At 40.5% G+C, this 27,403-nt stretch overlaps 2 protein-coding genes across 3 annotated transcripts in view; one reads left to right on the forward strand and one right to left on the reverse strand.

The window, feature by feature from the left end:
• Window positions 1-465: 465 nt before the first annotated feature.
• Window positions 466-7,828, forward strand: lgi1a (leucine-rich, glioma inactivated 1a). Its single transcript, XM_058384694.1, has 8 exons — window positions 466-933; window positions 1,169-1,240; window positions 2,929-3,000; window positions 3,106-3,177; window positions 5,597-5,668; window positions 5,761-5,930; window positions 6,005-6,169; window positions 6,318-7,828. The coding sequence occupies exons 1-8, from the start codon at window positions 743-745 to the stop codon at window positions 7,133-7,135; spliced, it is 1,632 nt and encodes a 543-aa protein (XP_058240677.1). The 5' UTR covers window positions 466-742; the 3' UTR covers window positions 7,136-7,828.
• Window positions 7,829-8,488: 660 nt separating this feature from the next.
• LOC131349206 (serine/threonine-protein kinase MARK1-like) overlaps window positions 8,489-27,403 on the reverse strand; it is a 57,260-nt gene continuing 38,345 nt past the window's right edge. Inside the window, exons 6-18 of one of the 2 annotated variants that reach the window (XM_058384692.1) lie at window positions 27,030-27,100; window positions 25,724-25,780; window positions 25,365-25,601; window positions 24,146-24,265; window positions 23,955-24,054; window positions 22,362-22,474; window positions 20,278-20,455; window positions 19,536-19,708; window positions 18,188-18,276; window positions 15,727-15,882; window positions 15,281-15,532; window positions 12,962-13,006; window positions 8,489-12,876 (exon numbers count right to left, since the gene is read on the reverse strand). In XM_058384692.1, the coding sequence (XP_058240675.1) occupies window positions 12,534-12,876; window positions 12,962-13,006; window positions 15,281-15,532; window positions 15,727-15,882; window positions 18,188-18,276; window positions 19,536-19,708; window positions 20,278-20,455; window positions 22,362-22,474; window positions 23,955-24,054; window positions 24,146-24,265; window positions 25,365-25,601; window positions 25,724-25,780; window positions 27,030-27,100 (1,934 nt within the window). In that variant the 3' untranslated portion in view covers window positions 8,489-12,533. The remainder of the gene's footprint in view (window positions 12,877-12,961; window positions 13,007-15,280; window positions 15,533-15,726; window positions 15,883-18,187; window positions 18,277-19,535; window positions 19,709-20,277; window positions 20,456-22,361; window positions 22,475-23,954; window positions 24,055-24,145; window positions 24,266-25,364; window positions 25,602-25,723; window positions 25,781-27,029; window positions 27,101-27,403) is intronic. The other variant, XM_058384693.1, reaches the window with a different exon arrangement.

Raw genomic sequence — 27,403 nt, forward strand, 5'->3', positions numbered from 1 at the left:
AAAGGAGCTATAGAAATCTGGATGTAGGTTTATTGTTAGATCCCTGAATGGTGAAGACACCAGACACAGATCCAGGTACACACAGCGTTGCTTCAACAAAGACCATGTTCGACACTGTTTATGAGATTTCCATAACAACGCCCACCACCGTTTCCATGGAGACCTGAAAGAAACGCCCACCAGTGTTGGAGCAGAGTGCGGCGACTCATTTTGCCCTCGTGCGCGTCCCCCTGGTCATGTCGCCTAAAAAAAATGTGCTGATCATATTAATAATATAAATAATAATACCCGGTAAATGATATATGTGCTGCAAGGATATCATACTGTCCAGTAATCCTCAGGAGAACCCGTCTCAGAGCATCATGTGGACAGGTCTCTGCGTTACGCAGTAAACCCCCACCACCACGCCGGAGGGAACCCGTTGTTAAATGTAAGGCGTGGCTGTGTGCGCGCGCGAGAGAGAGAGAGACAGAGGAGAGAGAGAGAGATCGCGAGCTCATCTCTGCGGTTTGGATCTCCGACTGCGTGCACCTGTCTTTACACACCGGATTTTCCCCCGATCACCGGCGGCGCTGCGACACACACACACACACACAGAGAAGAGAAAACAAGCGCGCGCCGCAATCTCACGGAGAACCGTTTAGGGGGTACACACGCGCAGGGATTTTTTTTTTTGCCCCCCTCTCCGTTTCATGAACGGGGATATCGTGCGCGCGGGTCGGAAGCTGGCTGGCTCGTTAACATGGGGCTGGTTGGCGCGCGAAGCTTTTGCTTGCCCTTCGTCGTCTCGCTCGTGCTGCTCTCCGCGCTGGTAGCTGAAGGCAGGAGGCGGACGACGCGCTGTCCGGCGAGTTGCACGTGCACCAAAGACACCGCGCTGTGCTCGAGCAGCTCCTCCATTCCGCGCGGCTTCCCTCCCGACGTCATCTCACTGTAAGTCCCGAGAGCACGAGAACATGGCTCTCTCTCTCTCTCTTTTTCTTCTTCTACTCACCAAGCAAATAACGTTATGTCGCAATTAATAACGCGTTAATTCCATTGGCTGTTACTTTGACATAAAGCGAATTAAAAACCCACCTCACGTTACCTGTTCAATATCAATTGCCTCTTTTTTCCCCCCTTCATCTTTGCTTCTTTACGAATGAATTATTTATTTATTATTTTAAAGATCCTTCGTGAAGTCCAGCTTCAGTGAAATCCCCAAGGAGAGCTTCATTCACACCCCAGCACTCCACCTCCTGTAAGATCCATAATACTCATACTACTACTGGTAATAATAATAATAATAATAATAATAATAATAATGTGTAATTAATGTAATAGTCTTGTTCATGTCAGTATGTGAAGTGTTATGTAATTAATAGGCAAACAGTACAGTCTTATAGATTAGTCTAACAGTCGCCATGTTGCAGGAGGGACCTCTACATGTGAAAGTAAAAAAAAAAAAAACCCAAAAAGCTTTCTCTTTCTTTTCTATATTTGCGGTTTTATAATATTTGAGACTTAAAATCTCTTTCTCTCTCTAAAGCTAAACTCTATAGATTAGTACACTCTATACTAATCTATATCTTTTTTTTGTCACTAGGGCGGTGCTGTGTAGAGTATGCATTTTCTATCCTGCTTCTTTCAGATAGCATGATACACCAATCAGGCATAACATTATGACCACTGACAGGTGAAGTGAACAACACTGATGATCTCCTCATCATGGCACCTGTTAGTGGGTGGGATATATTAGGCAGCAAGTCAACATTATGTCCTCAAAGTTGATCTGTTAGAAGCAGGAAAAATGGACAAGCGTAAGGATTTGAGCGAGTTTGACGAAGGGACAAATTGTGATGGCTAGACGACTGGATCAGAGCATCTCCAAAACTGCAGCTCTTGTGGGGTGTTCCCGGTCTGCAGTGGTCAGTATCTATCAAAAGTGGTCCAAGGAAGGAACAGTGGTGAACCGGCGACAGGGACATGGGTGGCCAAGGCTCATTGATGCACGTGGTGAGCGAAGGCTGGCCCGTGTGATCTGATCCAACAGACGAGCTACTGTTGCTCAAATTGCTGAAGAAGTTAATGCTGGCTCTGATAGAAAGGTGTCAGAATACACAGTGCATGACGGGTCAGGACTGATTTGGCAGCAAAGGGGAAGCATCACAATATTAGGCAGGTGGTCATAATGTTATGCCTAGTTGGTGTATGTACAAGATGTAGTGTGTATTTTAATCTGCACCTTATGGCTTAGCTTAGTACAGATTTCCGTGCAAAAGAGACTACTAAAGGTACACAAGATGTCTCATTGAGGGTACCGTCACAGTGGCAAGTTAATACAGAGTTTAATAATCTTTATATTCTGCTGTACCTGTACAGTTTTTTTAAATTTAGTTACACATGTGGAAATCATAGCCCACCATTATCCAAGTTATATTTATTATTAAGATTGTTTAGTTATCAGTCCGTTTTGCCCAGCCACACATTTACGCATATAAATAACGTTAACTATAAATCTAAAGTTCAGGCATAGAAAGCTTTATAGACCAAATATAAAGGCAAAATAATATGCTGAGAAGATTAGTATATTGGTTCTGCTTTAATTAGTTCCTCAAGAGTACTTTGGAGGTTTACAGATCTAAGCATGGTCTGAACGTGACAAAAACATGAGGAACTTTTACATTACTTGTTTCTAAAATGTTTCTACAGCATCTATGCATCAAACAGCTGTTTTTATTTTATTTCCTTTGAATATATATTTTTGGGGTAAAAGTCTTGTGGTTCGGTGTTAGGAACAGTCCTGGGATTTGATTTCACAAACATCCACTTTAACAGTGAATTTTGAAATGCTCAGCTAATATGGGAGGCTTTCAGACGGGAGGTTTAAAGCTCCTGAAGCAGGCCATGTCAGGTCAATAACAGTGTTTGTCCTTTTCTTTGTGTAAGACTTTTCACAGCCAACGCGTTTGAGTCCATCAGTGAGGATGCCTTCCTTGGTCTTCCACATTTGGAATACCTGTAAGTGTTTGATTCAAAAGACATTTGAAGTTGTGATGCACGGTTTGTATCCTGACGTCCGAAATGTCCAGCGAGGTTATGTTTCGTCTGCTTCTTCTTTTACAGGTTTATTGAAAATAATCAGATCGAGGCTATATCACCTTTTGCCTTCCGAGGTCTCAAGTCCTTAATACACTTGTGAGTATTGAAATACTCTAACCTCATTTTCTTTCCTTTGAAGATTTTTATGGTTTTATTTCCAGAAATAACTGAGAGGAGTGCTTAATTCTTTCCTAAGAGGGTTCGAAATCAATTCTGTGGTCAGTTTTCGTTTTTATAACTGCAAATCTAAGGCGCAAAAAAACAAGGCTTTTAATGCTTCCCAAGGCGTTACTGAGTGCTGCAATCGCACCAAGGCTGTTTTATTCTCTCAGCCTGGCAACAAGTGAAAGCCTTAGCAGATTAGGTTGTTTTCTGGTCCTCAGAAAGATTCACAGCTTTTCAAAAAAGAAAAAAATAAAAGAAAGAAACACCATCTCTTTATTCCTGCTTGACACATCATTCAATAGATTTACTTGCGAGAGAGAGGACAGTCACGTGATCAGGGTCTCAACTGAATTGAAACAATTCCAGAATGTTCCTTGTGTTCCTCAGGGATGGGCTGAGGAGCTCTGCCGAGGATAGGCAGCTCAATCTTGGCTGTTTCCCAAAAGCAGTTTGAAGCAATCATCATCTGAGTCATTTAAATGTTCCTAACAGTTCCGACAATGACATCCTACTGCAGTTCTGAGAAGCCACTGGAGCATTTTCACAATGGACATGACTTTCAATATCACTGATTTTTCATGACTTTAAGGCTCAGTTGCATTGCTGAATGAATCCGTATAATCACAAGATTCTATGCTATGACAATAATAATAATAATAATAATAATAATAATAATAATAATAATAATAAAAATCAGCATGGCTGATGCAGATCCCACACACCTTAGTGGAAGCACAGACCTTTTTCTTTTCAGATTAATAGTAGCTCAGTCTTCTAATATATGGACATTTATGCCAAGTAATTCAGGAACTACAACTTAAGCCTAGTAAAAAAAAGTGCAACGTCTCTACAAATCTAACATACAGTCCAATTCTAAATAAAACAAAACAACATTGCGGTTATATTGAATTGATTTGTGTGATTTTTATTAGCAATGTCTTGGAAACATCAGATATTTCTTAGATAGACAGACATTCATCAGTCATCAGTAGGCAGGGCCTTCACTTTCATCTCATCAATACTGATCCATTTGATATAATATGTATCTAATAGGATGATGGGATACAGAGGGCTGGTGATTATTTTCCAGTAACAGCACATCCTGAAGTGTTTTATTCCACTTACACTACAGCAATTTGACAATAAAATGGCACGTAGCATTTTTTTGATTTAGAGTTTATGATCGACAAAACAAGATCTCGCTTTCTCTCTACATCTCAAAGATTAATATGATGTGAAAGTATCCTGAAGATGTCTTTTCCCTGTCAGAAAACAGACCAGAAACCCCTTACACAAATGTTAGATATAGACAGGTCATTAGTACGGCTGCATTACAACATGAACCCGACTTCCCTCAAGTCCGAAACATTTCCAAGGTGTGCTGTTACTGAAAACACCTTCTGAGCCATCAGTACAGAGAATTAAATCACTACTGTGCTTCAGTATGTGACCTTGCAGTTTAGACTTTCTGGTTTTAATCAGTGCTCAGAAAGAAGTTGGACTGCTTATGACCTGTTATAACAGTTCGGAGTAAGACAAACAGCTGTTTGAGAAGCAGCATGTGTGGTTTCGTGAAAAAACATGGCCCTCCTGGCTGATTTGGTCTGTAGCACTTTATAGCAGAACCTAAACTGACAATTTAGCTCAGAAGTCTGAAACAACACTGATTAACTCCACAACGATCCAACATGTGGTTGTAATTATCCAGTAATAATTCAGGGGGAGTTTGGAACTTGATCCAGTTAGACAGCAAAGGCCTCATTGTTGACTGTTTTTAAACAATAAGCATGGGGTCAAGTCATGCCCTTATCATGTTCTACTAACATTACATTCCCTTAACTAACATGACTGCCTAAACAGTTGGATTTAACGCTTAACTAGTGATGATTATTTTTAAAAGGCAAGCAATAGTAATTGTTTGTTTTGTTTCATACCCCTTTCAAATAGCACCATATATGCCTACTTTTCAGTGTATTTATTTTTTTTAAAATACAATCTATGTTGTCAGTTCTGTGAAAACCCTTTCCTGATGAACTAATGTCTCTAGACCCTTTCGCTGGTCTCTGGTCTGACGAGCTGCCTTCAGGTCATTTTAAACCGATTGTAAACATACTGCAACACGTTAAAATCGTTAACAGATGTTAAAAATAAGCATATCTTGGTAAAAGCTAAATTGGTGCAAAATTGGTGTTTTAGCTACGATTACATGCACTTAAAAGGCATTTTGGTGACCCACATTAACATTCGGGTCGATTTACTTTTATATCAAATGCATTTACAAAATAATCACTTACATAAGAGTGAGTATGTGTAAACAAGCCCCTAATTTGACTAAATAATTTCCCCGCAGGAGCCTTGCCTTCAACAATCTGGAGACTCTTCCAAAAGATCTCTTTAAAGGAGTGGACACCTTGACAAAAGTGTACGTATTAACTGAACCTCTAGCTTTATTATGGACAAGCAGGTTATTGGATAAACTGGTTATAAAACTGCTTACTTTTCCGTGCTCTCCAGTGATTTGCGTGGAAATCTGTTCACCTGCGATTGCAAGCTGAAGTGGCTGGTGGACTGGATTTACCACACCAACGCAACCGTAGACCAGATATACTGCAACAGCCCTCCGGCCTATCAAGGAAAGAAAATCAACGATCTTACTCCACAGTCGTTTGATTGCATAACTACTGGTCAGTGTAGTGTTTTATGTGTTGTTAAATATGTATCCCATGATTTGGGTTTACAACCTTGCCTTTTATTGCAGATTTTTCCTTGCTGAAGTCTCTCGAGTTCCAGTCCATTTCAGTGGAGACCTTTATTTTCGGTGGTGACCAGTATGTAGTGTTTGCCCAGCCTTTCATTGGAAGATGTAGCTTCATGGAATGGGATCATGTTCAAATGGAATTTCGGAATTTTGACAATATAACAAGTACGTGCTTTACGGCGTATTTATCTTATTTAATAAATGTAACATATGTATAATAAAATTTGAGCTGGCTTACGCACAAAATGATGATGAGAAGTTTGCAATCCAAATCCCTCAGGCTCTTAGATATTATTGCCTATTTCTCTAACAGGCACCTCCACTGTTATTTGCAAACCTCTGGTGATCGACGACCAGCTGTTTGTCATAGTGGCTCAGCTCTTTGGTGGCTCCCACATCTACAAGCGTGACATCTCCGCCAACAAATTCATCAAACTCCAAGACATCGACATCCTAAAAATCCGCAAGCCGAACGACGTGGAGGTGTTCCGCTTGGATGGAGAATCCTTCTTCGTCATTGCCGACAGCTCCAAAGCCGGTTCTACCACCGTGTACAAGTGGAACGGCAACGGCTTTTACTCACACCAGTCTCTGCACCCGTGGTACCGTGACACGGACGTGGAATATCTGGAAATTTCCGGCAAACCACACCTGATCTTATCCAGCAGCTCGCAAAGGCCCGTCGTCTACCAGTGGAACAGGAGCTCCAAGCTGTTTGAGAGGCGCACCGACATCCCCGAGATGGAGGACGTCTATGCCGTGAAGCACTTTCAAGTGAAGGGTGAGCTCTTCGTGTGTCTAACACGCTTCATTGGCGACTCCAAGGTGATGAAATGGGACGGCGCCATGTTCGAAGAGGTCCAGAGCGTGCCGTCGAGAGGCTCCATGGTCTTCCAGCCGTTCACGGTGGCGGACTGGCAGTACGCCATCCTGGGCAGCGACTACTCCTTCACTCAGGTGTACCGCTGGGATGCCAAGAAAAGCCAGTTCATTCACTTCCAAGAGCTCAACATCCAGGCCCCGCGAGCCTTCTCGCTGGTGTCTATCGATAATCGAGAGTTCCTCCTAGCTTCCAGTTTTAAGGGGCAAACACGTATATATGAACACTTGATTCTTGACTTGAGTGATTGAATTGGGAACAGGGAGGGTGAGGGAGTTACTGATAAACCAGTGATACTTTCCACATTGTGGGTAAATACGGAGAAGATGCTGATGGCGCTTCCCAGCTTGAGAACGGACCACATGGGTAGCACACATGCATGCCAATGCCTTTAGGTAGGTGTTCACCATCGCTTGAAACCCATATTGTTAAGCCAAGCCATGCTCTAACACTTCACTGAGTGTTTTTGTTATCGTAACTAAAAGATATCAGATTTTGGTGATTATTGTAAACACAGCTACTGAAAATAGATCTTCAGTTCTATTCTATTCTATTCTATTTATTATCCTGTTTGAAACAAGTAAATATGCTAAATTCAATGTTTACATTTTATCCCTGCTCTCCATTTGTAAACTGAATATGTATTACGCTTTTGTAAGACGTGGGGCCAAACCAGCAAAACTAAATTTGATAGGATTTTGAAATAATTTTTATTGATGTTGGTTTGTATGATCTGTAAACGCAACTAAAGACACTGTTTTAATAATTCAATCCAGTTAATAGTTATGTGATTTACATCAATTTTTAACAGACCGTACTATCGATTTGGACCAGCAATTGTTTGCCACACACGTGTTCGATTCATTCATTATGCCTGCGTTGTTTGGAAACCAAAGGTCAAAACTGAAGCCATGGTTTTAAATTGAAATAAAATCTAAATCTCATTGCTTGTGTTTATTTTCTGACTGTTTTTCGTTTCCCCTTTCCTGAAATAAGAACGGTCGCCTGCATGATATTTAGGGGTTCATCTTGTTTTGTAAAGCCGTGTGCGTTTTTGCTTTATCCTCGTTCCTCTTTCCTTGCTGTCCGGTCTCTTCGGGTGTCTGGCCACACAGGGTCTGCTTTGATCTCCTGTTTCTTGGAAAGTCTGAACGTTTTCCTGTGCCATTCCTTGGATAGTCATGTGTTAATCTGCACATACAATACTAGCTTTGTTGCCATGATTCACTGGCAGGGCAGGACAAGTTCATGAAGGATCCATGCTCTGGCCTGAATGTTGTTGAAGGATTCCAGCTCATTTCATGTTGCCCAGAGCAACGCATTTGCCAAACTGCCTCAACAGGGGGCTGCATCTGCTGTTGTGCAGCAGGAATCTCTTATTTCCACAGATAATAATACATCACAAAACAGCAGGGGGCTACATCCAACAACCCTTATGCACGCTTGCTGTATATTCTATATGCTTTGACTATATTATCAGATATCAGTGTTGTTCTCACTTTGTGTCAGGCTTGACTTTTTTGTTTATTTTTTATTTTTTTACCTAGCTTAATTTCAGCAGCAGTGTGCAGCATACACAGAGTAAAAATGGCCACACATTCATATTGTGTTTAATTCAAGTAAGTTTAATATTGTGCACTAGTGAAATGGAATCAGATGGTCCTAAACAAGAGCCGTGCACGTACAAATGCCGGGATGTATTTTTCTAACACTTCAGATTTTTAGTTGCAAACCAGCATGTGCCTAGCTGCAAGAACACCATTTTTATCCGTTTCTGTATTTCAAACCGTCCATGAGGCACAGATCACGGTATCCACATACAACGGCTTGCGACGTGATCGATTCGATGCATTATTCACTACATTTATGAAGCGTCTTTATGAGATTTATTCAAATTTATCCCTCAACAACAGCAAGATCATTTATGTCAATCCTTTAAATCTCTCTCCCTTCATCTGTGGCAAAACCTGAATATCGGACATAAGGTACACTACTGCATGTGGCGATGCATAGCCTTAAAACAAAACTAAAAAAAAACAAAAAAAAACAAAACAAATAAAATCCCTTTCTTTTTTCTTATCAAACACTAAATGCCTCTCTAATACAAAGCAGCACATAGCAGGCATAGTGTAATGGAATAAATACAAGAAAGGCTAAGTTTTTATATATGCAGCACAAATGAGCGAATTAAAATAAAATAAAATGAACTGTACGGTCACAAAGGGGTTTCAAATGTTTTCTCTCCAGTTCTCGATACTTCTCCAGTGTCAACAGGTTGTGCAAGGAGAGGGCTTGTACCACTCATTGTAATACTTAGTGCAACAAATCCTTGTTATGATGTCCCCGGTTTCTCTTCCATGGCTTCTTAATGTAATAAAAAAAAGCTGTACAGCAATCGAAAAACATTCATACCACACCTGCAGGACGACGTATGCATATTCGTATCGTACAGTCTTTGATAAATAGCCGTGTCTCTCTATGTACTAAACTGTACATTTGGAAAAATCCGTACTGGTTATTTGGTAGCTCGGTCAACACGTTTAAAATGGCTATTAAACATGTAGCAGGTTATTCCTTTTAGTACATGTGGATAAAAGTCGGGAGTTTAACCTGCAGTTCGAATGCGAATGTGCCTAATAAGGATGAAAAGCTCCAAAGTAGCACAATAGAACTTGCATAATACTAACTGGTGACCATTAGCTTCCTTTAATGTTGGCATTTTTTGGTTATGCTATTACAAAGGAGGATACAAATTGTAAGTGTGTTTATCATCACCATATTGGCCATAATGTTAACGTATTCCTACACCTAAAGTATTATTATACCCCGGTCAGAATGTACACCGACCTACACACTCTACTCACAGCGTAACACTGACGCTATACAGTGCCTTGCGTACGTGTGCACCGCCTTGACCTTCTTTTCCAAAACTCAACATTGTTGGCAAAACTATTTCTAATATAAAAACATAAAAGTGGAAGTAATTCTCATCACAGGATAACCAAAGCTTGGGGGCTGCACAATGGGGAGGTAAAAGTGTTGAGAAGAAGCTACAGGTTACCCAAAAGGCCCGCATGAGGCTCAACAAGTTCTTAAATGACCGTTTTCTTTGGCAGATGCCTGACACTGCTCACCACCCTGAAAACATATTACATTTCTGGCATTTGGCAGACACCATTATCCAGAGCAATTAACAACTGAGCAATTAAGGGTTAAGGGCTTTGTTCAGGGGCCCAGCAGTGGCAGCTTGGTGGACCTAGGATTCAAACTCACAACCATTTGTTCAGTATTCCACCCAAGGTGGTGGCATGATGCTGTGGGGATGATGCTTAGGGTTGAGGGCAAAAATGAACTGCCAAAAAACCTGTTTCAGTCTGCAAAAAACATTGGGGGCAAAGCTTCGTTTTCTAACAATTTAAGGCATAATGTCAGTGCTTTCAACACCACTCCATGTCCTAGCCAAAGATTTCCCAGATTTCAAACAGACTGAGAATCTCTGTCAAGAAAATTACCATAAACAGATCTTCATCAAATTGGACAGAACTTGCATTTACAAAAATTGGGCAAAGATCCAATAATGCAAAGCTGAACCCAGTAGGCTGGGATTCTACCTATGGGAGTGACTAGTGACTTACGCAAATAACAAAAGCATTTTTTAGCGAAATAATTTGATAAATCCAAATTAACTTCATTTTAATACAAGGTTATAGCACTACATAAATGTGGTAAAGGTCAGGGGGGTGAATACTTCTGTAAGGCACTGTACATATATGTGGTGGCCTGGGAAAGCTCTTTGGTGAAGTTTTATAAACTGAAATCTTTAAATTTATCACAAAAACAAGCTTTAGCATTTTAAAATGATGCTAACGATTCTGACAGCCTGGATGTGGCGAAAAACTGAATTGATTAGAATTAAGTTGTCTTTATTGTCACATATACATTGCTGCACAGTGCAATTCTTTCTTTGCATGTCCCATCCTTGGGGGTTGGGGTGCAGTGATGCAGTGCCCCTGGAGCAGGATGGGTCGGGGCCCGATGGTGGCAGCTTGGCAGTGCTGGGGCAATTAAGAATGATAAGAAAACATACTTAACTAGCAGGATTTTAGAAACCTTGTGGCAGACTGATGGTTTGTTTCATAGGGTAAAACATTATTTTTGCTCTAAGATATTTAAAAAGTAAATAAAATTTACATTTCCTGGTAATACAAACATACTTTCTGACCATTTAGTACACAGGTATAGAAGTGAAATTATTTATAATCACACTATCCGGTGTCACCCAGATCAATCTATCCAATTCTCGATCTATCTGATTCTCGACCTATCTGATTCTCAATCTATCCAATTCTCGATCTATCTGATTCTCAATATATCTGATTCTTGATCTATCCAATTCTCGATCTATCCGATTCTCGATCTATCCGATTCTCGATCTATCCGATTCTCGATCTATCTGATTCTCAATATATCTGATTCTTGATCTATCCAATTCTCGATCTATCCAATTCTCGATCTATCCGATTCTCGATCTATCCGATTCTCGATCTATCCGATTCTCGATCTATCTGATTCTCAATATATCTGATTCTCGATCTATCCAATTCTCGATCTATCCGATTCTCGATCTATCCGATTTTCGATCTATCCGATTTTCGATCTATCCGATTTTCGATCTATCTGATTCTCAATCTATCTGATTCTCAATCTATCTGATTCTCGATCTATCCAATTCTCGATCTATCCAATTCTCAATCTATCTGATTCTCAATCTATCTGATTCTCAATCTATCTGATTCGCGATCTATCTGATTCTCAATCTATCCAATTCTCGATCTATCCAATTCTCGATCTATCTGATTCTCAATCTATTTGATTCTCAATCTATCTGATTCGCGATCTATCTGATTCTCAATCTATCCGATTCTCAATCTATCCAATTCTCAATATATCCAATTCTCGATCTATCTGATTCTCAATCTATCTGATTCTCAATCTATCCAATTCTCAATCTATCCAATTCTCAATCGATCCAATTCTCGATCTATCCAATTCTCAATCGATCCAATTCTCAATCTATCCAATTCTCAATCGATCCAATTCTCAATCTATCCAATTCTCAATCTATCCGATTCGCGATCTAGCTGATTCTCGATCTATACAATTCTTGATCTATCTGATTCTCGATCTATCCAGTTCTCGATATATCCAATGCTCGATCTATCCGTTGTCACCTGTTCAGCTTCCATTTCTGTATCTGGTTCCTGTCAAAGTTTTTTGCTCATATCGTCTGTTTTTCCTTGTCACCTCTGGCTTGCTCATTAAGAATAAATTCCATTTATCAATTTATATCCTGAATTTATTTATCTCTATAAAGCTGCTTTGCAACAATGTCCATATACAAACTGTATTGAGCCACAACAAAAAGTTTTCCCAGACCATCACACACTCACACACCATTCCATCAGCATCAAAATAACATCACTGAGAGGGGATCAGATGTGAAGGTGATAAAAGTTCATGGAAAAGCAGAACTTACAGGATGAGCACCTCACATTCTGTTAAGGCAGCACCTCGGCTCTAGCCAATCGTGATCCGAACTTACCGCTGCAAGCCCACATTGAGCCGCAGTGTTTCCTTTCCGTGGCTCTGTCAGAGCTTCAGCTCATCAGCGATTTTGCAGGCGATGTTCTTGAAGGCGATGGATGTGCCTGAAATGCGTTTAAAGCGCACGCCATTGAGCGAGAGGCGTGGCAGCTTGCAAACCTCCATCTCCCACTGGACCAGGTTGTCGTGGCGAGCGTCACCGTGCACGCAGAAAAGCAGGAAGCGCTCGCGCTGCTCGTAATCACAGCCGTTGTCATCTAGCACTTTGCGGATCTCGCGCATCATGTCGCCCGGCTCCATGGAAGACGTCGTCTTCATGCTCCATGTGAAGCGCAGTGAGCGTGGCTTCGACTCGCGGGTCTCGTCTTTCGACTCGCCCAAAGTGCTCCTGTCAGGAAAAAGTGAGAATTTTAGTGACAGGCACTTCAACTCGCTTCTAAAACCTGTACAAACAGCTTTTCTAAAAACCTCACCTTGGCGACTCTGACTTGCCGCTTGCCTCCCCTTCGCTTGGAACCCTTAAGAAAAATAAATAAATCAGGACACATAATTATCACCTTGAAGCAAACATTTATATTCACGGCATTAGGCAGACGCCCTTATCCAGAACAACATACAAAAGTGCTCTACCAATGAATACATCCAACACTTGGGTCACAGATTTAAGAACCCATCATATCTCTGCTGGGAGGAAATCTAGCACTCATACAAGCAAGAAATACACAAGTGCTAGTTTCAGGAAGAGGTAGGTCTTCACCCGTCGTTTGAAGACAGCAAGTGATTCAGCTGTTCAGACATCAAGGGGAAGTTCACTCATGGCACTGGTCCAATCTTGGCTTTGTAGGCAAGCAGCAGTGTTTTGAATCTGATTTGTGAAGCAACCGGAAACCAGTGGAGTGGTGTGGGAGAATTTAGGCAGGTGGTGCAGCTACATTTTGGATCATCTGCAGAGGTTGAATTGTGTTCAGAGGTACAGCTGCCAGTGACGAGAAACTGAACAAGCACCTGAGCGACCTGTGTGAATAAATCCTTCTGCTGTTGCAAAGACGAATCTGACACAATGTTGTCTAGATTTTCAGAGATCCTTTCACACACACACACACACACACACACACATGCTCAAACAGAGCACACCACAAATGTGGTAGAGTCAGTGAGACAGGAAATGGGTAATCACTATATTCTGACTGGCTCATCCAGAAGAAATTCAGTTAGAGAGAAGCAATTTGGCTGCACGCTGGGCAACATCACAAGGAAAAATAAGTTTAGGGAGTTCTACTGTTAAAGGGGGAATGAGAAAAACACAAGTTCTGGTGAGACTGTGTGCAGAGTAGAATAGAAGATGCAGAGACCATGAGACATTCTGCAGGATATGACTGGAAACCTTTTTTCTTTTATAAACTGAAATTTCACTCAAAAGATACAGCTGCAATTCATTTATTATCATTATTATAATTAATAAGGTGACGGCTATTCATCGGATGGACTAAAAAATCAATAAATCACAGCTACAAACATTAAAAGCATTAGGGTCGAGTGTCTCGTCGTAGGATAAGGATGATGTGTGCTGAGCTGTTAGATGCATTAAAAGAGATTTGCGCTTCCTATTATTTAAGTCGAGTGTATCATGTCGGTAATCTCGTCAGCCGTGTCTCGTCTGAAGAGCATCGTCTGCTCTTTACACTGCTTGTCCTACTGGGTTTGTGGGGAACCTGGAGTCCTGGAGGGAACCAGGAGACTCGGGGTACAAGGCAGGGGACACTATGGACATGTTGCCAGTCTATCACAGGACACAATAACACACACTGTTTATTCATGATGAAAGAAATCCCAAAAAAATGGAGAGAGCATGCAAACTCTAAACACAATGTGATCCAATCCAACAGATGATCTACTGTTGTTCAAATTGCTGAAGGTAACGCTGGTTCTGATAGAAAGGTATCAGAATACACAGTGCATGATGGGTCAGGGCTGTTTTGGCAGCAAAAGGGGAACCAACACAATATTAGGCAGGTGGTCATAATGTTATGCCTGGTCTGTGTACAACGGGGATAACAAAACGTAACAAAACATAACAGCGTCTGACCAAACAACAAACAAACAACAACAATGACTGATAAAGACAGATACAAAAGGGCTGGTATATATAAGACTAAACATTAGGGTAAATGTCACCACAGGTGACACAGCCAGCACTCCCTCTAGTGGTCTAGCAGGGAACTGTCCAAGTAGCTCCTGATAGCCATTGAATTCTCAAATTTGACTGGCAGATTATTAAATTCATTTATTCTACTACATTATTGTTTCTATGGTTACAGCTCATTCATAGGGACTCTGTTGGATGCTTCACTTAATCTAAGTCATAAATTTATTATTTAATCTCCAGTCTCGGTTCTTTGTAAGGGGTCAGTAAGTTTTCCGCCACAGAAAACTCTTCAGGATTGAGGAGTTTTCACTTTTCTGATTTCAAGAAAAAGAAAAATGATAATTGTTGGAAAATTGCTGTAATATAACAGTGACACGGTTAGTGTGATAAACAACACCAAACAATATGATATTGTGCTTTCCCTTCATTTTTCTCCTCACACTTTTGGGCCACACGGTTACTAGAAAAGAATTAACTCTGGGGTGATAATTCATCACAGCGGATTATTTTCTATAGCAGCCCTCAAAATGTTTTATTCTTTATTATTCTATTGTATTCCGAGTGAAAAATGAAGAGAAAGAGCAATATGATATGAAAGAGCTGCTGTTAATCACACTAACCGTGACGCACAGCTGGCACCACATACCTGCGGGAGAACTTGGAGGTAATTTTGCTGATGATGCCGGTGGATGTGCCCCGGCGTGCTGGTGCGAGGTTGCCTATTTCGTGGCACATGTTGGGCGAGGCAGGTGGGCCATTGTAGGTGGCGCTGCGGCGCTCGTGTAGCTGTGCTCCGTGGAAGGTGCTCCGGCTGGATGTCCCTCGGGGGAAATGAGTGCGCTCTGGAGTGCTGATGCTGTGATCGGAGGGTGAGGTGGACGGAGGCCTGGCACTTGGACTGAGAAAAAGTAGAGTGTCATTTTCAGATCATTCTATGACATTAGAGCAAAAATAGCCCTTTAACATGTCACTTGAATCAGTGGATCTGATTCTAAATAAATAACCTGAATTAAGCATGTAAGTAAGAAATGGCTCCACCTGCAGGCAAGAGTGGTTTATAACAAAGCCTGAGTGTGTGGTGTGTTCACCCACCTTCCCTTATATTCGCTGTTGTCTTCTATTGGAGGCAGGGTGGTTTTGGAGGAGGCGCCTGTGGAAGACACGGATTTCAAGTATCTCTGTCTTGTAGACATCAGAGCTGAAGTGGCACTGGAGGCTGACATACTGCTGCCCGAGACCTCTGTTAAACTGGAGAGAGAGAGAGAGAGAGAGAGAGAGAGAGAGAGAGAGACAGAGAGACAGAGAGAGAGTGAGAGAGAGAGAGAGAGAGAGAGAGAGAGAGGCAGAGGCAGACAGTGAGACAGATGGGGAAGAGAGAGAGACAGAGGCAGGGAGAGAGACAGAAACAGACAGAGGCAGAGAGAGAGAGAGAGAGAGAGAGAGAGAGAGCAAGGCAGAGAGAGACTGAGCTACAAAAATATGATGAATTATTTAAGCCAAGTCCTTAAATAAACAAATAAATAAATAAATAAATAAATTGCAGAACTGTTGTATATTTTAATCATACAGTAATCATACAGATTGTTCTGTGTGTTCTGAAGGTGTTTTTAGACGTAATCTGTTTGTGTTGTGTTTTTTACTGTTTTCTGGACCCTTGACAGATTTATACTCTTATATCATTTATAACCTGTACACATGATCTTGAGTCAGTTCTACAAAGAAGCAGCAAGCTGAGGTTCTCCTCTCAGAGAGCAAAAAATGAACCGCTTGCAAAAAAAAAAAGGGATATAAATACCTTACAGTGTCAGTAAATAAAAGCCCAGGAAGGATGGTGCTGCGTTTGCACTCGTGTGTTTGACGTTTTCCTTTTACGTCCGTAATAAAAGTGTGCTTCGTGTAAAAGTACTGATCCTCAATTCTACCTTAAGTCAGATAATGAAAAGAAAATTTATTTTTTACTTCAGTTGTAGACAGTTTACTGCAAATTTCTGTACATTATACCATGGGCTGTGATTCAGACTGGATGTGTACTGATGTTAATTTTATAACAGCTGTAAACCCTGAGCAGGATAAAGTAGTTAGTAACGATGGATGATGAATAAATGCATGTATTAAACTAAGCTTATACACTTAAAAATCCAAACATTTCTGCAGTTAGAAATAAAAATAGCCTTTATTTGTCACATATACATTACAGCACAGTGAAATTCTTCTTTCACATATCCCACCATTGGAGGTTGGGGTCAGAGCGCAGGGTCAGCCATGATACAGCACCCCTGGAGCAGAGAGAGTTAAGGGCCTTGCTCAAGGGCCCAACAGTGGCAACTTGGCAGTGCTGGGGCTTTAACCCCTGATCTTCTATTCAACGACCCAGAGCCTTAACCACTTGTTAAATACTAGTTCAATTAAATCCCAATATGTTTTTTATTTCACTCTTTCTCTTCCCTTTCGCTGATATTCATCAATTCTGTTTTTGTTCTGTCTGCTTTCTGGGATTTTTTATTTTTTCTGGTTTGTTTAGCAATACCGTGACCCTTTGTGACGCGTGACTTTGAACCTAAGAAGATAATCGGAGATCTCCCACAACACAGCTTTTATTCTTATTCTGTTTGCCTAATAATAAGAAGAAACAAAACCCTACCAGAGATTGATGATTCTACAGAAGGAAAGTTTCTGACTCAGAGTTTTTGTTTGTTGTCAGCAAAAAACAAGAAAGTGTATCATGTCTCTAGTGGCAAAGAGAAAAAAATATTGTGTGGTTGGGAGATCCACATTTTGCTGAGGAAAGGATCAGAATTTGGCAGAAAAAAAAGAAACCATTAGGAGCTGATCCATTAGGTGTCACGAGTACAACGCTCTCTGATTTCCACTGAAGATCAGGAACATCTTGTAAAATTCTTTCATGGCTACAGATCATCCAGACTCAGAGCAACACTTCCAGTATGACGCTGTTTAAGGGACTCAGTGCCCAGATTCTTTAAATGCAACAGAAGTTACTAAAGCAGCGCCTCCATATATACGCATACACAGATCAGGCATAACATTATGACCACCTGCCTAATATCGTGTTGGGGGCCCCCTTTTGCTTCCAAAACAGCCCTGAGCATTGTGTATTCTGACACCTTTCTATCAGATCAGCATTAACTTCTTCAGCAATCTGAGCAACCGTTTGTTGGCCAGCCGTCGCTCCACACATTTGGCCGCCCATGACCCTGTCTCCAGTTCACCACTGTTCCTTCCTTGGACCACTTTTGATAGATACTGACCACTGCAGACTGGGAACACCCCACAGTATTGGAGATGCTCTGATCCAGTCGTCTAGCCATCACAATTTGTCCCTTGTCAAACTCCTTACACTTGCCCATTTTTCCTGCTTCTAACACTATATATAAATAGGTTTTATGGTGGATTTCTGGGAATGATGTTGCTTAGTGGTTAAGGTGTTGGGACTACTACCAGGTCCACCAACCTGCCACTGCTGGGCCCCTGAGCAAGGCCCTTAACTCTCAATTGCTCAGTTGTATAAAAAATGCACTAAGTGTAGCGTGCTAACCTGCTGTCTTTGCCGTTGGGGATGGCGGAGGAACGGTCAGCTGAGCGCTCACACACGTATGTGTTTCTGCGTGCCATGCCTCCATTAGTCTGCAAAGAATATCAGGATGAAGAGATTAAAATATAAATCTTTTAAATTATTCAACTAAAAAAAAATAAAGCAACAGAGTGATTGTATTAACCAAGCATGTACATGTCAGAGGCCACAATAAAAAAAATGTAAAAAATAAAAATAAATAAAATAAATAATAATAATAATAGAAACATTATAGTTTAATGTTACAATTAAAATATGTAGAAATTTTATGATTTTTTAATGTTGACATTTTGGATGATTCATGAACATTAACAAATCTGAACTGAAGAGAGTTCAGTCCGATCACAATTCCCAGGAACTGGACACACACACACACACACACTCAAACACTCAATTTAATATACTTCCATGTCACCCGTATTATAACTGTTTACATCCTGCATCCAGTTCCTAAAGCACATTTTAAACTGCCACCTATTACAGAAGTGTACATGTTTACAAGAACCCTCTTGTCTTAACTTTTGCACATTGTACTATATAACATATTATACAGAATATATACCGGTCAGCACTGTATCTGTTTCATATTGTCTGTTTGCTCTGTCTTTTTGTCTTGCACTGATATATATATATGTGTGTGTGTGTGTGTTGAAATGACAATAAAAGCTTCTCGTCAAGTCAAGTGACAGACACACACTCCTATTCATATACCTCTCAGCACAAACACTGCATTATTTTACACACCTGCTTATTATTAACGCTGCTACAAAACTGTCTTGTTCATAACTAACATGTCTGTAGGCTGGTATATTAATCTGTGCTGCCTTTTGTGCACTAGTGTATTGTATGTAGTGTTTTGTACTGCTTGTTTTGCACTGCCTCTCGTCTTTCCTGCATCCGCACACAGGCGCTTCGTGTGTACTAGTCCCTAATTCCTTGTTGTTTTATGTAGCTTTATGTCTTTATCCTGGAGAAATGTCGTTTCATTTCCCTATCTACTGCACCGGCCGGATAATGGTTGAAATGACAATAAAAATCTTTTTAACTTTTGATTAATACTGAACTTACTATGTGTACTGAATACTGACCTGCATAAATATTTACTACACTCCTGAAAATACATAAATATTCTGCAGATTTCCCTGTCATTATTGTCGCCTACCAAATAATTACTAATTTAACATTTTAGTCTTTCTTTTGCACTGTACACTGGACATCTACTGACACTCATATGATGGCTATACAGAGATCAGAGGAAGAGATCCATGAGTGTAAAGGGTGAGAGGGTGAGAGGGTGAGTGCATGTTCTCACTCCAGCAGAAGTAGCGGATTTTTTCCTCTCCACGGCGGCCAGAGGAGACGCTGGTACGTCTCCCTTTGAGTTGGCGCTTAGCAGCTTGCGTGAGTTCTCACACTCCTCCTTCTGTTCGCTCTCTAGACAGCTGCGCTTCGTGTACGACACTACAGGCGGGACCGAGGGACCCACTGAGGGCACACACACACACACACACAAAATAAATCACCAGGTTATTTATAATAATAATAATAATAATAAAAATAATAATAATAATAATGGTATAGTAATGTAGTAATAGTTATAGTAATGTAATATAAAAGAGATAAAGATAGAGTGAGGGGGGATCAGGGAGAGAGAGATAGCAAGAGGGGGAGAGAGAGAGAGAGAGAGAGAGAGGGAGGGGGGGAGGAAGAGAAAGATAGGAGTAGATAGATAGACAGAGAGAGAGAGAGAGAGAGAGGGTGAGGAAGAGGAAGATAGAGGTTGATAGTTAGATAGAGAGAGAGAGAGAGAGAGAGAGAGAGAGAGGGTGAGGGAGTACACATGCTTGCAAATGTTCTATTTTCTGTTCTATATAATAATCAAATTAGATATAAATTCTAAACTGCATGAAAATGAAGCTGGAACATGGTAAAGCCATTCAGTGATCATGCTGCAGGGTTTAGCACAGACACTAGGCAGTCCACTGCAGAGAGCACGGGGCATTCCGCATGCAGTACTGACACGCAAAAGGAAAGCCAGAGCTTTGTTACTTTACTTGGTTTTATATCATCCCCACCGTGATCGCTAAACCGCCGCTGCTGCTTCTGATTGGCCGATATACTGCGCTGCACCTTGGAGTGCGAAGGGGATTGGCTAGTGCTGGTATTGATGTCACTGGTAGGGCGAGGCCTGGGACACAGATTGCTGACGGACACAGAGTCGATACCTTCAATCTGAGGGGGCAAAAGAAAGTTGTGCATGTTTTTTTAGGCTGTCTGGATAAAATATATTACACTTGATTATATTTCATAATAAATAAAATAGATGAAAAGTGATAAATAAGCTGGGATGCTGAGTGTAATGACTCACTACAAGAGCTCCCAGACTAGCATCTTGCAAAACTACACGCTGTGTGATTCATGCTTCTGTTCTGCCACTGATTTAGTGTGGACTAGTAGAACCTCTAAAGCACTAGAAAAGCATGACACTCACAGAACTAAGGCAGGAATCAAACCCCCAACACTGTAGGTGTGATCTGAACATACAACACCCTAAGTGGATTGTTGCTCTTTCAGCTGCTCCTTATTCGGGGTCACCACAGCGGATCATTTGGTCAGCATGTTTCAATTTGGCACAGGTTTTATGCCGGATGCCGTTCTCGATGCAACCATCCCATTTTATCCAGGCTTGTGACCGGCACTGAGAATTAACTCTTTAATGGTTGGGTTTGCACCCTGCCCGGGAATCGAACCCGGGCCACGGCAATGAGAGTGTGGGATTCTGCTGCTGGACCACCAGGTGGCCACCCCCTATAGTGGATTAACTTTGTTAAACATTTTGAACAACACATAAGAGGTCTGACAGAGATGTGAAACATTTGGCCTGCCATATAAATGTAGAACCCTTGTTTTAAATTGAACTTATTGCATTTTCCCTTCTAGGGAAGTGCAATCACATTGAGATATGATTCTAGCATTGAAACATTACTGCAACAAAGCCAATGAAAGTACTCTCTGACGGTTCAGTGACTTGAACCAGCTCGGCCTCTGTAGCGGATCTTCTGTTGTGGTTTCTCCAATAACATACATTTACTAAAACTAAAACAGAGCGTTTAAAGCCAACTGAATAGAGAAGCAGTCTATTTATTCTCTATACAATTTCAGAACCAAAGTGTTTTACCTGTTCAAACACACTAATAACATGACTGCGGAAATATGTTTCATGCCTCAGTCTATGTGTGAAGTGCAGCAGGTAGCAGGACTCGGGGAAGCATGTGCTGTAGCTACAACATTGCCTTTTATTTTCTGGTTTTTACGTAATTAGGCAAAAATAAAAAAATAAATTATTAAAAAATTTTAAAAAATTATGACCAATCAATCAATAAATAAATACATGAATTACATGAATTACATGAATTACATGAATTAATTAATTAATTAATTATTCCTTGTCCTGGGTGCCCAAGCTGAAGTGATTTAAAAAATATTCAATCAAATGAATGAAAAACTGGAATTAAGCAAAGATATCTTCAATGGGAGAACAATCTGCTTTTTAAAATAATGTTTATAGTATAAATAAAATGTTTTAAATTTATATATATATATATATATATATTTTTTTTAATATTTCTGTAAAGCTGTCCATTGTTAAAAGTGCCATACAAACTGAATCAAATTGAATATTCTTTTTAAACAAATGACCCTTATATTCATTACCGCAGCCCATCTAGCCATCCCTTCTCTCCTGCATTCATCTACCCAGACTATACTTTAAAAGCATGACTCTTCAGTTAAAACCCTTCACTCTGCCACAGTCGCGTCTGCACGGGCTAGCTCAGTCTCTCTGAGGACAATCCGAATAGGAAAAATCGATAACACGTTTCAGCACATCTCTGCCATCACTGCTGTCTACTGCAGCTCAGTGAGAGTGACGGACAGTAAAAATACAAACTGTCTGTTATTTACAGCTCTCTGTTATTATACAGTTTAGACAGCAATGTTATAGATACAATTCACAAATGCTGATCTTAGTCAAACTCACAACACTGGACAAATTTCTTACTGAACAATTAATGAATCCAAAGCATTTACTGCGACAGTGACGCTCTTATCATTGCTGTGAACTCTCTTGTGTACTAACCTCTGGAGGTTTTCTTCCCAGTAAGAGATACGTAGCCATGACTTCATCGTATTTCTGTCCTTTGAGAGCCTCTGTGATTTCATCCTTTGGGAATCCCATGGTCACCATCAGCTCTGAGGAACACAGAGAGCAGAGATGAGCTCTCGAGCAGCAATTTCTATACAAAATCACAATTATAGGAGCACTCTGTTACCTAAAACACGAATACAGGTAATAATAAAAGCAGAGAGTTGGAAGAATGAAGCTACTCCAGATGTCTTTACTACAATGTGGTCATATATGAGAAAGACCTTATTCATCTTATGCCATTTGAAGAGATGATTATCACCAGAAGATGGCGTAAACACACCACCGCACACCTAGACTACTGAAAAAGCAACAGAAATGCTTCGGAAATCATCCGGTAAAAATCCACCAGGACTCTAATCTAATTCAGTCAGTATGTAATTCAATGATAATTCAGGTTTTATGTAGTTCACATGAAACTCTAATTCAATAACATCACACGAAATCGTAATGCATTGTGCTTATATAAAGCCCTAAAACAGTATAATTAATGTGTCATTCCTTGATGCCTCTTCTTTGTGATTTAAACCTTAGATTTCTCTACTTTCTCTTCCACTTTATACAGATCCATTAAACTTGCAGTCATTCTCTCTCTCCATCGAGCTGTAAGTGTACTTTGTTTACATTTAAACAGAGATGAAGGATGATACTAGAGTCTGATCCACTTCTACTGCCTGGTTGATCACATTCTGTCACATGGATAATCTGTGTAAGTGTTACTCTTCTTTAAATCATTTTATACCAAACACTTGCCCTTGCTTCACTGGATTCTGTAGACCGATCAGGGAGCTAAAGCTACGTGTAGATTTCTATAAATCTGCTTTGCCACCATGGTTAACAACCTATTCGAATATTATTCCATTTAAAAATCAATTCGATCTAAATCTTTTAAGATATGATCTAGTAGCACCCCTGAAGTACCCCTGTGTCTCAGTGTTTTTCCTGTTTCTAACACACCTGATTTAATAATCAGCCACTTAGCAGTTGAAGTGGGTGTGTTAGAGCATCCATTCTCTACACCACTTATCCTACTGGGTCACAGGAGCCTATACCAGGAGACTCGGAGCACATATACATTACTGAACAGCGAATCTTGGAGGGTTGGGGTCAGAGCACAGGGTCAGCCATGAGGCAGCACCCCTATAGCAGTGGTGGTGCTGGGGCTTGAACCTCGATCTTCTGATCAATATCTCAGAGCCTTAACAACTTCAGCCACCACTGCTGCAGCCTATCACAGGACATAATCACACACACACACACAACCATTCATACACTATGGACAATTTAGAGATGCTAATTAGCCTACAACACATGTCTTTGGACTGAGGGAGGAAACTGGAGTACCTGGAAGAAAACCCCTGAGACATAAGGAGATTTCGGAAACGGGAATTTAGAACCCTCGACCTTGGAAATGTGAGGCAAACCTGCTACTGCGGTCGAATAGTAACAGTTATATATGAACTGTAGCATGTCCTGACATACAGTATAATATCCTGATTAATCTGTAGTGTTGTAGAAGGCATTTACCGATCCGTTTAGTGTCGCTGAAATCAGGCTCTGGTTCAGTATAAGGTTGCAGCTCCTCATCGTCATGGCCCACATTCATCCATTTATCCTTCATGATTTGCTAAAAAAGGAAAAAAATCAGACCAATCTAAAAACATTACACAAATTGTAAATAGGGAAAGAAAGAAAGAAAGAAAAAATAGAAAGGTTACCTCTAAACTGCCCCGTTTGATGGGGTTCAGCACTAATAGCCTCTTAAGCAAGTTCTCACAGTCTGTAGACATGTAGAAAGGGATTCGGTACTTTCCTCTTAACACTCTCTCTCTCAGCTCCTAATACACAACAGAATAGGCCCCATATAGTATAAAGAACTCAAGAACACATGCATGATAATAATAATAACAATAATAATAATAATAATCTGGTTGGTCTGGAGGTGTGCACATTTTGGTAAGAGATTCAGGCAATAACATGAACAATAGATTAATATTAATGTGCTGACTCTAATACGTTATTGTTTCTATGGTAACAGCTCAAACACCGACCATCCCACCATATAATCCCAGACTAATAATAAATGGATTTATAAAACAAACAAACAACAAACTGATTGGTTAATAAATAAAAGTCCAAATTTATCAGTGCAGAAGTGTTTAGGACAGAGCAAGAGGAAGAGAAGGATAGAGATAGAGAGAGAGAGAGAGAGAGAGAGAGAGATAGCAAGAGTAGCAAGAGGAAGAAAAAGACAGAGATAGAGAGAGAGCTAGAAAAAGAGATTTAGCAAGAGAGAGAGAGAGAGAGAGAGAGAGAGATAGCAAGATTAAGAGGAAGACAGAGATAGAGAGAGAGATAGCAAGAGGAAGTTAGAGAGAGAGAGAGAGAGATAGCAAGAGGAAGAGAACAACTGAGATAGAGAGAGACATAAAAAGAGATATAGCAAGAGGAAGAGAAAGGTAGAGACAGAGAGAGATATATAGAGAGAGATAGCAAGAGGAAGAGAAAGGTAGAGACAGAGAGAGATATATAGAGAGAGATAGCAAGAGGAAGAGAAAGAGAGATAGAGAGAGATGAAGACAAAGATGGAGAGAAAGCGAGAGAAAGAAGAATGAGGCTGGTGAGTGTTTTCATATTACAGCACAATCTGTTGTGTGTTGTTCCTTATGTAATATAAATTATATCTTAAGTCTGCTTTTTTTAATGAATTATAAGTAATAGTAAAAAATGTTACACAAACTTTACAGCTTTATGTTTATGTGTCCATTAGATGTGTAAATGTAACACAGAATGGCATGAACAGCACTATATTGAAAAATTTAATTTAAAACATATATATCATGCTATGCAAAGTTATACATCTAAACGCATACATATTGCATATAGCTGTGTAATAACTCACATTCTCTGATTGTTATAACATATTATAAATGAAACCTTAAGGTTCTGGCCGTCGAAAGGTAGTGATCCGCTGACGAGTGTGTACAGGATGACCCCGAGACTCCAGACGTCTACTTCGGGCCCGTCATACTTTTTGCCCTGGAAGAGTTCGGGGGCGGCGTATGGAGGACTGCCGCAGAACGTGTCTAACTTATTTCCCACCGTGAACTCGTTGCTGAAGCCAAAGTCGGCAATCTTGATATTCATGTCAGCGTCCAGCAATAAGTTTTCAGCCTTGAGTTTGGAACAAAGAGGTGATAGTTGATAGATGAATTCAAAGCTAGCAGCTCTTGTATTACCAGTAGCAGCACAAAACTCATTCTTATTTCATTCTCATTTCCAAAACTAGTACCTACCTTCAGATCTCTATGTACTATTCTCTTCTGATGGCAGTACTGTACTGCAGATACGATCTGAAACACACCAGTAACATGCATGGAACATTTAGCAAAAAGGACATCCAAGATATCACATTGAAGGACAAGAAAACATGGTGTAATAAACCAATATAAGAATTTTTGGGGTATCATGATCACGGTATCACCAGGATACACTGTAAGACAATATTCAAGATGGTTAAACTGAAGATGTGAGTGAAATCAACTTCAAGATAAGCCTTGTTTTATATATATATATATGTCTGTACCCATCCACACGTCCATCTGTAACTGGGAGCCAAGGCACCAAACTTGGCCATGCTCTCTGGATGAAAATTATAGTATCTAATCCCTCACATGTCAATTACAGTGACAAGAGTCTATTGTAGGTGTCTATGAGGTGATGTACGTGAAGGATGGCATGTGTGTTAGCCAGCAGTAGCCAGTTTTACGTGTCTCTAAAGCTTAAACCCTCTCTGGTTGTTAGCTGTCATGATAGGGGAGAGCTGTCTATGGTGGGTGGGAAATACCAAGTGACCATATTGGGAAAAAAAACCAATTGTGTTTTTAATGATTATTCATGTGGTTGAATGCTAGTACTCATGTAACATACACATTTAAAGCCCATTTTTTGATGGTTAAGGGCCTTGCTCAGGCACCCAGCAATGGCAGCTTTGGTGGATCTGGGATTTGAACTCACAACCTTCCTGTCAGTAGTCCATCACCTTAACCACCACATCCCCAGCAACTATTGTGTCATGTGCTTAGCAGTGTATAACAATCTCTGTGCATTAATTTCATTAACAATCGCAAAACACACCAAAAATGTTCGGCACTGAATTTAGTCATTGTATATACCACGTTACTTAAAAATTCAGCACCCCAAACTCTGTACTCAAAATGCCTTTCTGTGCTCCTGCATGCAGCTTAATGCTTTGACACTAAAAATGGCAATGGCAGCCTAGTGTCACAGGCTGGATAGAAGTAAGGGCAACGGTTCATTAGTATGCAAAACCTAAAGCAGGGTGAATTGCTTTGAAAAGGTCAGATCCGCTACTGGTCTGCACCAGTGCTGCAGATGTACAGCATGAGAATGAGGGAGGCAGCATGAAGACGTAGACACACGCACACACACACACACACGCACACTTAACCCCCAACCCTATGATTCACCATACTACAGGTATTTCGTATTCACTTATACACACTTAATCAGACGAAAATCATGGCATTCATGGGATTGAAGAGGTTAAAGTGAAATAATGTTTGCTTGGCTGTCGCTTACCTGGCGAAACTTTGCCCTGGCTTCCTTCTCTTTCATCCTGCCGTGAGCCACCAAATAATCAAACACTTCACCTGTAATGAAAAAGCAGCGGGCTGTCAGGTATAATAATGTTTCTTATAATTAAGTGAACTCTGATTAACTCTGCAACCCTATTTTCCAATTCAATTAGCGTTGCTGGGGTATCTTCTAAAGTGAACATTTGCATTAATCCAGTAAAACTCTTTACTTTGCATTTATCCAGAGCAACTTACACTTAAGGATATTGCTTAGGTACCCAACCATAGCAGTTGTAAAAGCCAACTTTACTAGCAGTGCTACGACGTAATCCATATTAGGACAAGCAGCTCAAATGAGATTTTTGGTACAGCCGGTTT

Source organism: Hemibagrus wyckioides, linkage group LG29, assembly GCF_019097595.1.
Source record: "Hemibagrus wyckioides isolate EC202008001 linkage group LG29, SWU_Hwy_1.0, whole genome shotgun sequence".
NCBI lineage: Eukaryota > Metazoa > Chordata > Actinopteri > Siluriformes > Bagridae > Hemibagrus > Hemibagrus wyckioides.